Here is a 15,302-nt window from a genome sequence, read left to right as displayed (position 1 = left end):
TAGGGGTTATAGTGGACCACAAGCTAAATATGAGTCAACAGTGTGATGCTGTTGCAAAAAAAGCAAACATGATTCTGGGATGTATTAACAGGTATGTTGTGAGCAAGACACAAGAAGTCATTCTTCTGCTCTACTCTGCGCTGGTTAGGCCTCAACTGGAGTACTGTGTCCAGTTCTGGGCACCGCATTTCAAGAAAGATGTGGAGAAATTGGAGAGGGTCCAGAGAAGAGCAACAAGAATGATTAAAGGTCTTGAGAACATGACCTATGAAGGAAGGCTGAAAGAATTGGGTTTGTTTAGTTTGGAAAAGAGAAGACTGAGAGGGGACATGATAGCAGTTTTCAGGTATCTAAAAGGGTGTCATAAGGAGGAGGAAGAAAACTTGTTCATCTTAGCTTCTAAGGATAGAACAAGAAGCAATGGGCTTAAACTGCAGCAAGGGAGGTTTAGGTTGGACATTAGGAAAAAGTTCCTGTCAGGGTGGTTAAACACTGGAATAAATTGCCTAGGGAGGTTGTGGAATCTCCATCTCTGGAGATATTTAACAGTAGGTTAGATAAATGTCTATCAGGGATGGTCTAGACAGTATTTGGTCCTGCCATGAGGGCAGGGGACTGGACTCAATGACCTCTCGAGGTCCCTTCCAGTCCTAGAATCTATGAATCTATGTCTGGTGGCGTGTCCTTGTTTGGTGAAGGGAGTTTTAAGTGTGTTAAGGTGTATATCCTGCATTCTGTGGTATCTGAGGGCCTGGCTGTAGATAACAGATGTTTTGATGTGTTTGTAGATCTGTGAAGCTAAGAGTGGTGAGACGGAGGGGTTCTTGTATATAGTTGTCTGTTATTCCAGTCCCAGGATAGCTAGTGACATGTTTTGTGATGAGAGGAGGTAGCAGGCATAGTAAAGACAGCAGCTTGCACTTGAAAACAATTCACTATCTCTGCACCACATACTTGACCAGTTTGAGGGATGCAGAGGGGTGGGTCTTTGGGACAGTTCTGAATTTGTCAATAAAAGCAGGTTTCCAAATAAGAGGATTTTTGTTTTCTTTTTTAACAGCATCCATCTAAAATAAGCAAATGAACATGGTGGCTATTCATTAAGTATCATCAGCATGCTCAGCACTGGTGTTGACAATTTAGACAGTCCCTCCTGAAGAGTTTACCATCTAAATCTTCAAAACTGTACAGAGCACTATACGGGCAGAGCCCTGAACTCAGTGCAGGCTCAGGGACTATGCAAGCACCATGCTTGAGCAGAGTGCCATAGCCAATGGAAATAAACACTTGTATATTAGTATTTTATATTGGCATCAATAGCACATCACATTGCTACTATAGGGTCTTTTGCAGCATATAGTTACCATAATCTGTGCAAGCATTAGCCTTCCTTTACACATAGCTCATGGGGGTTGGGAGGATGATAGATGCTCTCAGTAGTAACTGCTTGCAGGATTAGGACCATAATCTGTGCTGCCTGTGGGAATATTCAGATCACTTATAACAAGTTTATAGAAGATCTATAGCATCATGGTGTGCTAGAACATTTTTAGACACCGTAATGCAGACATTACTCTGACAGAAAATGATTGCGTGGATCAACAATGAAAATACTCAGGCATTTGTCTAATGGGAGGTAAATGGATTTTACTGTCACTGAAAACAAAACCTCACCCTATAAAATTTGTCTTTGCTTTCTCGTTGGTGCTTCCTTGTCTGTTTAATGGTCTAGTGTCATCATAGACTAATCATTGAGCAACTACAGTTTACAACAGACAGAGGCCTGGTCTCTGCCCCCAAGGAATTTAAAATCTAGTATATAGAGCATGTAATCTCGTGCTTTCTTACTGTGTGATGGCAAAGCAAAACTGCTCCACTTATCTATGATTATAAAATGTGCTAGAGGTTTAAACGTATTCAATTTATATTGTGATACACAGCAAGCAAAAGGCACTAGCACTGTGTGGTATTATCATGGATACATCCAGCTCAGCTCAATGCTTTATAAATAACTTTGGGGATAGGGAATATAATCACAGGTTTAAAATAGAAGCAGGCTAACCTTATATAAAAATATGCACCAGTATAATAAAAAAAAAATCCATCTTGGTGTTCTGATGGTCAACTGTCTTAACAGCTGATCTCCTGGGTTTTACTATTATTACTGTGTAGATTTGTATGGTACCCATCACTACAGTACTAGAGTGCACATTATCTGGGTTAGAGTAAGAGCAAATAACATTTCCCCCAACTATAAGTACACAACCATGGACAGGACCCATTACTGGAACTCTTGCATTACATAGTTGCTTCTCTGTTATTAATCTTGTACATGTCATTTACAACATATGCAGGAAAATATTTGCTTGTAGGCGAACTCACCTCAATTCATTCGTGCAAAATGCTCACATCAGAAGTGAAGATGTAACATTTTTTTCAAATATATCCCAAAATTTCAAAAATTAATTTTAGAATCTGGGTTTTTTATTTATAAAATACAGGCTGGCTGGCACCATCTGGGTTTAAAATTTTTTTCATGAGAATATCTGGGAATCCAGCTTTTCTGAGAGGGCATCCCAGTCCCTCAGACACCACTCCCTGGTTGTTCAGTGCAGAGAACAATGCATTTCAGAACAACTTTGCACTCAGTGATCCCTTTTCCCCCTCAATCTCACACACACCCAAAAATAAAGTTTAAATAACTTTAATTTGGGGTGTGACTATCCAGCTAATGCCAGGAAATGTGCCACTAAGGCTGAAATTCTGTCCCTGACTCATACCCTGGTGTCTTTGTTTTCTTCCATTCTTTGACATGTTAAAAACAGCGTGTCACTTGCAATGCTAATACTCAATTTCCTGAGGTTTGAGTCAGAGCCTTAATATTAATTAAAGACAGTTTGGGGGGGGGACAGGTTCTGGGCACCACCAAAATTTCTAGAAACCTGCTTGTATTTAGTAGTGTAAGAAATGTGTGGGCTACTGTTTATACCCAGCAAGCTGATACATGGGAAGTGGGCAGGGTTCTCACTGCAGAATTCTGCTCTGCATATTTCTTAAAAATCTAAAACTGAAATTTCACACAGATGAAATAGAACTCATTTTCAAACTATTTTTCTTTCTTTTGGTGGTCCAGGACTCCTTAGCGGCTAAAGAGAACATATAATAGCTTAGTTTTGAGATATATTTACATTACCAGATAGAGGATAAAAACATCTCAATTTATACAGCATGTTTCCTCCTCAAGGTTCTTAAAGTGTTTCAGAAACTCTGCATACACATACAGAGGAACTGCAATCCAATATTGAAACGCAGCCACTTCTGGGGTGGAAAGAAGCAATTGTTTAACAGCACACAGCAACACTACAACAGTTTAAGGCAAAGTCTCTGGGGAAGCCACATAACACATGAATAACATATCCACAATTGCACTGTGGTAACTGACAGTTTAAGGTGCTGATCCTTCATCATGGTCCACTAGCACAGAGGTCTGTGCATTGGCATATTCTGATGAAGGAATAGGACATATCTCAAACTAAATTTATATGTGAACTGTGAAACAAGTGAAGCAGTGAGCATTAAAAGAATGACAAATACTAACAGTAAGAATCTTATTAAATAGCTGATGATGCATCAAATATTTAAATGTACAGGTATTTCAAGCCTTTGGCATCAGAGGCTCTTTATTTAAATACTGCAGAATTAGAGAGTGAAATACATAGATTTTTAAGGCTAGAAGGGATCATGATGATCAGGAATACTTACCTTCTCTGTTGTATGAATATGCATAGAATGCACGCACTCACTTTCTCTTTGTCTATGCTGCCCCCCAAGTTTTCCCACCGTTGCACTTCCTCTGGTGGAAGCAACTGTGGGAGCACAGCACTGGTGGGAAACTGTCAGGGAAAAATATAATAGACGGTCTCTGTTTCGAATACTGTATATTTTCTCTATACGCTATGTGGCATCCACATGATTCCCACAGCACACATTGGGACTGCAGAGCTTTGTAACTGAACTTGCTGGTGTCAGTTGTCATCACCTCCCCCGTGTACCAATAGAGAGGTGATAGCCGTGGCCTTGAGTATTCCTTACGTTCTCCTCTCCCAGCAGAGAATGAATGCCACAAGGTGGCAACAGCAGCAACTAGGAGATGCTGGTGATCAACACTGACAGTCCTCGACGATGAGGTGGCATTTACGTACATTCTGCTGCCAAAGGCTCCAGCTGGCGAAAAGCAGGCGTAAAATAAAGACTTTAATCTGAGGAGTACTCAATCACCTCCCCTCTTTGCCATGTTAAGGTTTCTCCCAACCTTGTCTTTGGCAAAGATACTCTAATCATCCAGGAGTATTCTGGGATAGCTTTAGTTCACGTGGGCCAGAACCTACCCTCAGATTTTAAGCAGAACACCCCCTCAAATTTCCGTTTAAAATTGAACAGCTATAAATTGGATTATAAAAAAGAAAGGGGAAGGGGAATTTTTTAAAACAAATGTTAAGAAATAATTTATATTTCCCCCAACCCGCCCAAAAAACTGTTGTATGTGGCCCAATGGTTTTATAGACAAATTTACAAAGGGCTTCTCTAATTGTTCCCAAAACAATCTGATACATCCAAACTGAGTATCCCCAAGTTTTCAACAGCTGCACCTGGTTACTGGATTGCCGTGAAAAAAGCCTTGATGACCTTTTTAGTTTTTTGCGGCAACAAGAATAACATTCCACAAAAAGAACAGGAGTACTTGTGGCACCTTAGAGACTAACAAATTTATTTGAGCACAAGTACTCCTGTTCTTTTTGCGGATACAGACTAACACGGCTGCTACTCTGAAACCATTCCACAAAAGGCACGTTACTTCTTTGTTTTCCCCTTTTAATTTGATTAACATGGAACAGAAAGTTGTAGTCTGTGCTACTCCTTTCATCATCTCTGCTTACACACTGACGCCATTCTTTACCATCAAGGATTATTTATAGGGTCTTCAAGAAATTTCAGGAATGATCATTTTAAACCAATTTATTTAGCATCTGGAGTTGTGTTTTGGATTTGAAAGGATGTGGTCAGCTTGGATTCTGGGCTATTTCAACAAAATTAGTCAATAGTTGCAGATTCTAAGTCTTGCGTTTGAATTCTGCTGGCTGTCTTTACAAGTACTACATATTCCCTTTTTTATCTTTCCCATGTTGCTGTGTGAAAGATACACAGTAAATAGAAAATGGACACTGAATATAAAGTTAAAATTACTGTACATAAAATGAGGACAAAAACTATTTTAAAAAGTGAGAGAGAGAGAGAGAGAGAGAATGTGTTTCCACTCATTCAGTTAGTGTTACTTATGTGTTACTTGTATAAAAAACAAAAAAACAATTCAGACAGAAGTGTGAGATTTTTTGAAGCTGATGGTGTCCCTTTAAGGATAGTACATGTGTAACAGGCTTTGTTCTCTTTGACATTGCCCCTTGTGTAGTCATTTACACCTGTGCAAAATGGGTGTAAAATGCTACATTTCTGATTTGGTAGCATTTTGCACCTGTTTTGCACAGAGGTATGTGGCTACACAAGGCTCAAGGCAGGGTACAATCAGGACTGAAGTGTCTCCATAACTGCAGTTAAACTGGATTAGAGCCACCATATGTACTATGGGCTGGATTTGCCTCTTGCTTACAGTGGTGTAAATGGGAGTACTCCAGTGAAGTCAATGAGGTTACTCTGGTGCAAGTGAGATGAGACAAGACTCTCTGAAATTTCAATCAATTAGTAGAATTTAACACATAATTCTTCCAGGCACTACAGTGACTCTGGGTAGGATTCCTTCCTCATGTAAACAGGTGTAATTCCCACTTTAGTCAATACATTTACACCAGCATAAAAAACAGCTAGAGAGGAGAATCAGGCCCCTGTCTTCATTTTCCTTTTTAAGCCAGAGCATGGAGATTCAACACTAAGTTATCTCCATGTTCCACAACAAAACACACAGACTCGTAGATGCTCAAAGATCAATGTTCAGTTTTTTGTACAGGTGCCAGAACAGTTAAGCAGGCAATGTGAAGGTTTGGATAAACAAAACTTTAAAACACTGCCATTTGGGAATGTTTTTCAGCAGAATGCTGCCAGACCTGGCTGGGGGAACGCTGTGCTATAGTTGCATCTGAGATGACAAAGGAGTGCATCTTTCTATTTCATAATCGCTAACATGAGGATGTTTCTGTTTCTACCTGTAAAAAAGAAAACCCTGATCCCTGATCACACACATGCTCAAGCGATTATGTTCTGTACATTCTCTCTCCTCTCAGCACACACATTATAGAATGTATGGGGACAAGACTGCAAGATTACTTAAATCAGATATAGCATCCTCAGGGCTAAATATACTGTATTCAATACATCCACTGTTTAAAAGGGGGGAAAAAGAAAGATGAGTTTAGTCCAGTTCTACCCTCCCATTCCTCCCAATGTGCTGTTATTAGTTTTCAGTTTATAACCTCTTCATGGCTACATATCACTCCTGCATCTTCTTTGTGGGAGCAGTTGTTTTTGCCAATGTCTGCGTGTGTGCATTCCAGCAGGTTCTTCTCCTGCCCAGTGCACTCAACATCATCAAGAAGAATCCGAAGCGAATGTCCTTCCCCAAACTCCGCTCTCTTGGTTGCCTTGACAACATAAGGGAACCCTAACTGGCGACACACCACAGCTGCCGCCTTGGAGTTCCACAAGTCGTCACATACAGTGCCCCACTCTCCACTTATGTAAATCTCCACCCTTCCCCGGTCCCTTCCTCGTGCTTGCCTGTTCATCAGTCGCACTGCACCACTCAGGAGCTGTGGGGGAGACAGAGTGCTGGGAGGTTTGTTTTTCCTTCTCTGCCCTCTCCTTTCCCCACTCTTCCCCCCTTTCCTGGACTTCGGGGGTTTGGTTGTTGGTGTTCTGGAGGTCACCTGCACTCTATTTTGATTCCTTAGAAGGTTCAAGATTTGTTCCACCCAGTCTGGAGTAGTGGCACGGGGTGTTTCGGAAGTTGGCCTACCCCTCCTTGGGGCTTTGGTGGTGGTCCTTAATCTAGGCCGTTGGGTTGGTGTTTTCACAATCAGTTCTTATTGGGGGAAAAACAGAGGTAACAATAATGAGTCTATAAAGCTAGTACAATAGTTTAAAATGACTACATAAAAACAGTGCTAACTTATAGCTCCACTGTATTTAACTTCTCTAATGGAGTTTGCTTTCTTGATCTTGTTGAGTAGTTAAACCAACATTGCATCAGCTAAAAGTTTCCAGTGCTTTTAAGAATGTCTGGCTGCTGGAGATGACTGCACTGTTCAATGCCAATAAATAGGACAAAAAAGGAAACATTACCAAATTTCCATGCACAGTTTACTGACAGAACTTTAATGCGTGGACACATCAAGAGTCAGACTTGCTGAAGACTTCTGGCAAGAAACAGAATTCTCTCCCTGTACCTCTTGTCCCTGCAGAAAGCATTTTTAAAGACATGCTTCTACTTCTGCAGTCCTCTTCATTACTAATGATTGGATCATTACCAGACTGTGAGAGCTCCAGCCTCCCTACTGTGCCAGATACTTCAGTGTGGCTGGAATCACAAACATTCACAATCAATTCTCTCTGGTAACTGGAACGTGCAAAAAGAGCCGAGTTGCCAGGACAACACATAAAACAGTGGGTCTTTTTAAAACAGCCTTGAACTGCAAAGGGCTGGACATATTTTACTGTTGCAGCTTCCAGGAATTACTGGACTTGCTTATTCATTCTATTTTTAAGTTAAAAATAAATATAGGCTAGTCAAAGGGATAGTTGCTTTATTCAGAATAATAAATCAACCAAGTAGCTCTCACAATGTTATGCATATTTCCAAAGATGTCAAAATTCTGCTGTTTAGCCTACGGACTTCCCCTCCAACCTCACTCATTATCCTTTTTAATATACAGAGGGGAAAAAGTGTCAGACACCACCCTCTCCTTAATAACCCACATTCTAGACTGGCCAAGATTTGGAGGGACTCAATTTTTGGAACATCCTCCCAGAATCCCATGTGTTGGCAGGGGGGTCCTGTTTGTAGCATGAAAAGCATTCCCTATTCTGAAAGCTCAGTTTCTGAAGGCAGAAAGAAATTGGGGAAACTGACAATACAGAGAAGAGATTATTACACTCTGGAAACTTACACATTGTTGGTTTTAGGGCCTGATCTCGCAATGTACTCAGCAATTCTGGAGCTCACTAATTGATAAAGTCTATCATTATGCAATACTACATTTAGTAACAGGCAATCAGTAGGGACTGGAAGGTTTGCGTAAGCCAGAAGTTCAGCTGACTATCTGACTGAACTGAATCTTTTGAGAGCATTTTCCTCATCCTTTCCCAATCTCTAAGTAACAATGGCTCAGATCCAATCTCTCCCAATGAGCTACTTTCCAGTCCTCTAATAACAAGATTTTTCACCCCCTGAAGTGCTTCTGCCTATTCAGAGGTACTCCAAAATCCACTGTTTTCCTAGTGGAGAGCACTGTAGAATTCAAGATTCCAGGGCAGAGATGGCAACAGGCAGGGTTTAAATTCTCACAATTTCCCAGAGCCTGAGGGCTTCTGCCCCGCAGCCACAGGAGGAGGCGGGGCTCAGGGCTTCTGCCCTACCGGAATATTTACCCGAGCTCCGCTCTGAATGGCTCCGGCTGAATTTAAGCCCTGGCACAGGGAATCCACGCTGCTCTTAATGAGACAGCCATATCACTATCTACCACAGAAAGGGAAGATGGGAGGGAATAGGAAAAAGTCATGTAAGGAGGGACAGTCTAAGCTGAATGTTTAGTATGTCTATCCTAGGTACTTCTATGGCCTCCCACCACCACAGTATCAGAGTGCCTCGCAATCTTGAATGTATTTATCCTCACAACACTGTGAGGAAGGGGAGTGCTGCTATTCCCATTTTACAGACGCGGAACTGAGGCACAGAAAGACTATGGTGAGGTCTATACCACAAACTTCAATTGGTATAACTACATTGCTCAAGGGTGTGAAAAATCCACATCCCAAGCGATGCCGTTATATCAACCTAACTCCCAGTGTAGACAGCACAATGTCATAGATTCATAGATTCTAGGGCTGGAAGGGACCTCGAGAGGTCATCGAGTCCAGTCCTCTGCCCTCATGGCAGGACCAAATACTGTCTAGACCATCCCTGATAGACATTTATCTAATCTACTCTTAAATATCTCCAGAGATGGAGATTCCACAACCTCCCTAGGCAATTTATTCCAGTGTTTAACCACCCTGACAGTTAGGAACTTTGCCCTAATGTCCAACCTAAACCTCCCTTGCTGCAGTTTAAGCCCATTGCTTCTTGTTCTATCCTTAGAGGCTAAGGTGAACAAGTTTTCTCCCTCCTCCTTATGACACCCTTTTAGATACCTGAAAACTGCTATCATGTCCCCTCTCAGTCTTCTCTTTTCCAAACTAAACAAACCCAATTCTTTCAGCCTTCCTTCATAGGTCATGTTCTCTAGACCTTTAATCATTCTTGTTGCTCTTCTCTGTACCCTCTCCAATTTCTTCACATCTTTCTTGAAATGTGGTGCCCAGAACTGGACACAATACTCCAGAGCTTCTCCCGTCGACACAGCTACTACTTCTCACAGAGGTGGATTAGCTATGCCGACAGAAGAAGCCCTCCCATCAGCATAGGTAGTGTCTTCACTGAAGTGCTGCGGCGTTTTAAGTGTAGACCTGCCTTCAGTGACTTGCCCAAGGTTACACAGGAAGTCTGTAGCGCGGCAGGGAATTGAACCAGCCTCTCCTAAGTCCTAGGCTAGTGCCCCAACTATCCTTCCACTCCTTATATTAAAAAGGAGTAGGTAGAAATTATTTTTAAGGATAGACTGGGGCCAAGGCTCTGGATGGTTTGCACATCCAAACAGACAATGCTGGTTTTGAGTTTATATTTATGGATTAAAAATAAGGAGCAACAACAATACTCACTCTCCTTTGGCACAAACTTTATGAGCCTGCTTTTCACTTTCACTGACAAAGGCTCAACCCGGCATTTTCCTGGGGGTGCTCTCCTGTGAAAGGGGAACACAGACAATGCAGGATGAATTGCTTTCCAATGGTATCAGCAGCATTCTTTGTTTCCATTGCTTTTCAATGAATTTCACACTTGTAGAAAAAAGTCTATTTAAATGACCCAAATAAACTCTTACATCCCACCTCACAAAATCCTATTCACTCTGTATAACAGAGAGCTCAAATATTCACAAGCATGTGCAATATTTTGATAGCATTTTCTTTATCATTGCTGGATCCATCAAAGTACAAATCATTGGTGGGTTCAAGCAATACAGAAAGATATGAATCAAATTGAACAGAAAAAAGCATAAAGCTACACAATGTTTGTTAGATAGCTGAAATGAATGTCATGTTCACATGCAAGTTTCCAAGCCATCTCCATAGAAACAAGATGGCATGCAATCATTTATATATTTAAAACAAAAATACACTTCACTTTGGACCACAATTCACACAATAGAAAGGAGCCAGAAAGAATGATTTAAAATGGAAAATAAAAAGAATCTGGAATGTGTCACTGACAGCAAGTTAACAGTTTAAATGGCATCACAGATGCAATTCACTTCAAATTAGATTTTTACATTCAGAGTCCCTTTTAAAGAAACATTCTCCTAAAATGCTACATTCATTTGACTCAAGCTTGTTTGCCATGGCAGTGTCCCTCACTTTTGAGAAGTTACACCCAGTACATAGCCACTTTTTCCTCTGATATTTGGTTTGTTATTTTCAGGGCTTCTGAGGATTTTCAAAGCAGTGCAACAGTTGGATAATGCAGTCTATTTGCATGCACACATGCAGCAAATAATCCCTATATAATTAGAGTCGTTTGCATCTGCTGTGTCTGGAAAGAAGACTGTAGTAGCCAGACATGAAGACTAGCTCTCTCACTTATTGACTTGTGGATACTATACTTTTGTAAGCCCTTATACAAATCTTTATTTTTCCACTGTTATGCTCTATAATGAGTATTACTAAGGAGACCTTCATTTATAACTTATAGATTGCCTGTTGAGTTCTGTTTTTCAAGAATTTAAATGTTTCTATGTGGTTTGATACTAATAAGCATTGTACTTTGCATTTTAAAAAGTGATGCCTATGGTTTTAAGATGCTGGTTTGTACCATGGAAACGGCAAGCATCTTTTTAATACATTCTGTGGCATGCAGGAAATATTCTAAATTGTTTCAGTTGATGGGCAATAATACAATCTAAAAAGTACTAGTCTGCAAAGGAGTCAGAGAAAAAAAGAGAAGGGTGAAGTTCTGGAATTCAGAAACTACCAATATACAATTAGAAAGTAGAGAGATATTCTCTGGAAATATGGAGTTTTCCCATGCAGACTTGAAAAAGATGCTCAGAGAGCTGATGCCCAAATTTAGTTTATTTTAAATAAACACACGCCTTAAAAAGCCTACTGGGTGCATTTATCTGAAGGCATTATTTGGTCCTTTAATAGTCATGTTTTAAGTAAATTAAAATCTATAAATCCTCCCCAAGATTTTCCTACATTGTTAATGTCCCAGATACAACAACTTCGTGCAATAACATAAGATCCCGAAAGTGAAGCCCTAGTCTTCATGCCACTGTCCAAGCTAGTTCCACCATTACACCAAAAGCATAAATGGCAAAAAGTAAATTCACTTTTTATTTTATTTTTTCTGTTTTAGTTATAGAAAGTGGTGGTGCTAATATCAGGCTGGGCTGTGCCCTTTAATTCACATAGAGAAGCCCCTCTGTGGACATGGATCTCGCACCTCCCCTGCAGAAGATGTTGGCCAGCTGCAGAAGGCACTCTGTGGAGGTAGGCTTCATGCAGGAGGGAACAGGGAGTAGATGGGCCTGTCGGGAACATATCAACCACCTTGACAAAGGCAGCATCAGTTTGGGCAGAAGTCGTGAGGCTCCATTGTCCCCTAATACAGCAGCCTCTGAGAGACTCGAGTCCCACAAAACCAGCTGCCTGCTTTTCAAGCTAACATTGAATAACCCTCACACCCAGGTAAGGTATACAACCCCCTTCAAAGCAAATCCATGGATCACCCAGCAATACAGACTCCAACTCTGTGGAAACCCAGAGCATCCACTAGGAAGCTTGCTCACAACTCTCTAATATGAAGCCAGTCCCTGTTTACACTGGTTTACTCTTTAACAAGGGACCAAGGTGAAACAAGAGCAATTTATTTCAGCCATAACCATCAATCACATTTGAATCCAGGTCCACTGAACCAAAATGTAGATTTTGTAATGAGCATTTCTTACCGTGAGGTGTCTACTATTTTGTAAACTACTCCATTGGGAGCAGTGGCACTTGGTACTCCAGTAGACATGAAGTAAAGTTCTCCTTAGAAAAACAAGTAAGAATTACTGTCTGGGAAGAGAAACCTGTCATGAAACCTATGCATCCAATCAAAAAGACTGAATACAAAATACAACAAACAGACAGAGAATGGGCTATGTACCAAGAATTATTCTGTGAAAATATTAAAATAATTGGAGAAAATAGATTTTTATGAAGACAAATTTGATCAAATAAATTAGTTACAGATTATTCATACAGCTCTACCTGACAGAGAGAATTTTATGTCAAAACTCACTGATTTCCTTCACACACACTTCATTCACCAGCCTGCCTGCTGGAAAGGCTATACTTTGGGTTCCTCAACCCTGCCTCACAGTGACTGGCTTCAGGCCTGCTGCTGAGGATATTCTCTGGGTTACCCATCCCCAAAGTGCAGAGAGAAGGGTAGAGAGAAACAGGCACAGACCTGCTGGTTGGGAGAAGCCTTGACCTGCCAGACCCCCGAAAGCACCTCCTATGCATGCAGTGAAGAGGAGAAGGGGAAGCAGCAGCAGGAGAGTTGAGATCAAAGAAATCATGGGTGTGGGTGGGAATCAAGGAGAAACCTTGTGTGCAAAATCCTGAGGTCTTTACTCTGATTTTCCTTGGGTATAATCCCAACTGCATAGGGAGCCTCAAGATTTGCTCCTGGATTTTAATCAAATTTTGCCAGGACTCATCAATAATTTTTCCAGACATTTAACCTGAAAATAGTCACTGCCCTACTAATGAGGTTAACTGTGCACAGGACCCAAGCACATAACCTGACTTTTATGCATGCAGAACATACCCACCCATACACTAGCACCAGAGAGCTGATTTGGGACCTTCCTTCAATTTTATGCAAATGCCACAAGTACACCAAAAAAAAATTGTGGTTTGCCATTGCACAGGAGCCTGTTTCCCACTCGTCAAAGTAGTAATCCTGAAAACAAGCATTTTAGTAAGGGAAGGCCCACTCAAATAACTGACTGATAAAGTCATAAACAAACATCTCTGGACAGCAAAAGGGCCCAAGAGAAGATTATACCCTGAACTCAGTAGAGGAAAATATTAATTTAGTGATACCTTCTCTTTCCATTATACTGAAATGAATACATAGGAAGAACTAAACCTGTTAACAGATTACAAACCTGATACTCCATTGCACCTTGTACAGTCACTTATTCCAGTGCAATGTAAGTGTAAAAAGCTACAGAATGGTGGTATTTTACATCCACTTTGCACTCCACTGGGTAGGTCCCCGCTGTGTTTTAAAAAACCTACAGTCTTGGGTTTGCGCGGTTGCTAAAAACAGCAGTGTAGATGTTGTGGTTTGGGTTGGAGTGCTGGCTCTGAAGCCTAGGGAGGGAATAGGCTAATTATGTCAATAAAGGGTTTTATTTTTAAATATAAAAAAAGGGGGAAAATTGTACATTCAGTTTTCAATTGCATCCAGCCTGCATTAATACCAAACATTGTCTACTCAACTGTCCAGGAACAACAAAGAGTTATAAAAACATACCTTAGGGATTGTGGCAGGAGTTATTGTGATCAGAAGCCAACAAGACTTACATTACAATGGCTAAGAGCACAAACTCCTAAATTTCAATGTAGTGCATGCTGCTGCTTAGCAACCATGCTAAACATTTGTGGAGTGACTCTAATTCGTCTGCTGCTATGAATTGAACAGTGTGCTTATCCTTACTTCAGTCCCATATAATTAACAATATGAATGTACTAACAGTTGACCAATGTCAAGTTTCCCCTTCAGATCCTCTTCCGCCCCCGTTTCATATAATAAGAAATCACTGTTGTAACATACAAAGCCAGTAGCTTATCCTGAAGCCTTTCCACAAATAAAATTATTTAAAAGCGAGGCCTGCTACCTGAGCAAAACTCTCATTGACTCCAATGGAAGTTTTGCCAGAGTATGAACCTAAAAGCAAAGATATAATTGTTTGCAATTCACACATTGCAAGATACTAAAACAGTGTACAACTTCCATTCTGTTTCACTCCGAAAGGAGATTTACAATATTCAAGGCCGGTATGAGCAGGTTTCACTCTCACCGCTCATTGTGTCTAATTTTCTGTCAGTCATTTATAGTGTCCAGTCCAGATCCCTAAATGAGCCAAAAGCATAAGCGTGTTGTATCAAATACCAGACGCCTTCCATTTTTACCATCAACCTGGTGGACACCCCGTTGCATCTACACTGCAATTTAAAAAAAAAACCTTGGCATTGAATCTCAGAGCCCAGGTTAATTGATTCGAGCTTGCAGGGCTTGGGCTGTGGGGCTAAAAAGAGCATTGTAGACATTCAGGCTTGGTCTTTAGCCCAGGCTCTGAGAACTTTCTCCCTCATGGGATTTCAGAGCCCAGGCTCCAGCCTGAGCCCAAACATCTACACTGCACTTTTTAGCCCTGCTGCCCACGCCTCATGAGTCTGAGTCAGCTGACCCTGGCCAACCCCAAACCATGCTGTGGTTCTTTTACTGCAGTGTAGATGTACTCCCATACATTTCCTATGGCTTTTTCAAATTGGAGATTAATGTTCCCTCTAAGTGATGTTTTAATGTATTTGTCCCCAGGCATTTGCTCCCCTCCAAATGACAATGGGGCAGATGGTAATACAAATGGATCTACAGTAAAAATAAATACATTAATAGGCAAGCAACCCTCTCCCAAAACTGCTGATGGGCTCATCATTGCATGATACACTGGCCATTTAAGGAATAGTACACTGCCTGAAAAGCATGACAATTGCTTTTTTGTTTTTGGTAGCTGCGAGAACTTGGGAGTCCAATTTTTCAATGTTTGGGCACACTCTGGATCTTACCTGAGCTACCCTCCAGAATGCGTGCTTCTTAACCTAAAAAGGTATTCTCATTCCAAGGTGTTTTGCTCTGAAGA

General features: G+C 41.0%; 1 protein-coding gene across 1 annotated transcript in view; it reads right to left on the bottom strand.

The window, feature by feature from the left end:
* Nucleotides 1–5,001: 5,001 nt before the first annotated feature.
* Nucleotides 5,002–15,302, bottom strand: part of HHIPL1 (HHIP like 1) — a 35,574-nt gene continuing 25,273 nt past the window's right edge. The window contains exons 7-9 of the mRNA XM_024214676.3: nt 12,330–12,411; nt 9,985–10,067; nt 5,002–7,090 (exon numbers count right to left, since the gene is read on the bottom strand). Of these exons, the coding sequence (XP_024070444.2) occupies nt 6,471–7,090; nt 9,985–10,067; nt 12,330–12,411 (785 nt within the window). The 3' untranslated portion in view covers nt 5,002–6,470. The remainder of the gene's footprint in view (nt 7,091–9,984; nt 10,068–12,329; nt 12,412–15,302) is intronic.

This window comes from Terrapene carolina, unplaced genomic scaffold (assembly GCF_002925995.2).
Source record: "Terrapene carolina triunguis isolate 2854851 unplaced genomic scaffold, T_m_triunguis-2.0 Scaffold96, whole genome shotgun sequence".
Classification (NCBI taxonomy): Eukaryota; Metazoa; Chordata; order Testudines; family Emydidae; genus Terrapene; species Terrapene triunguis.
This window is presented reverse-complemented; position numbering and strand designations above follow the sequence as displayed.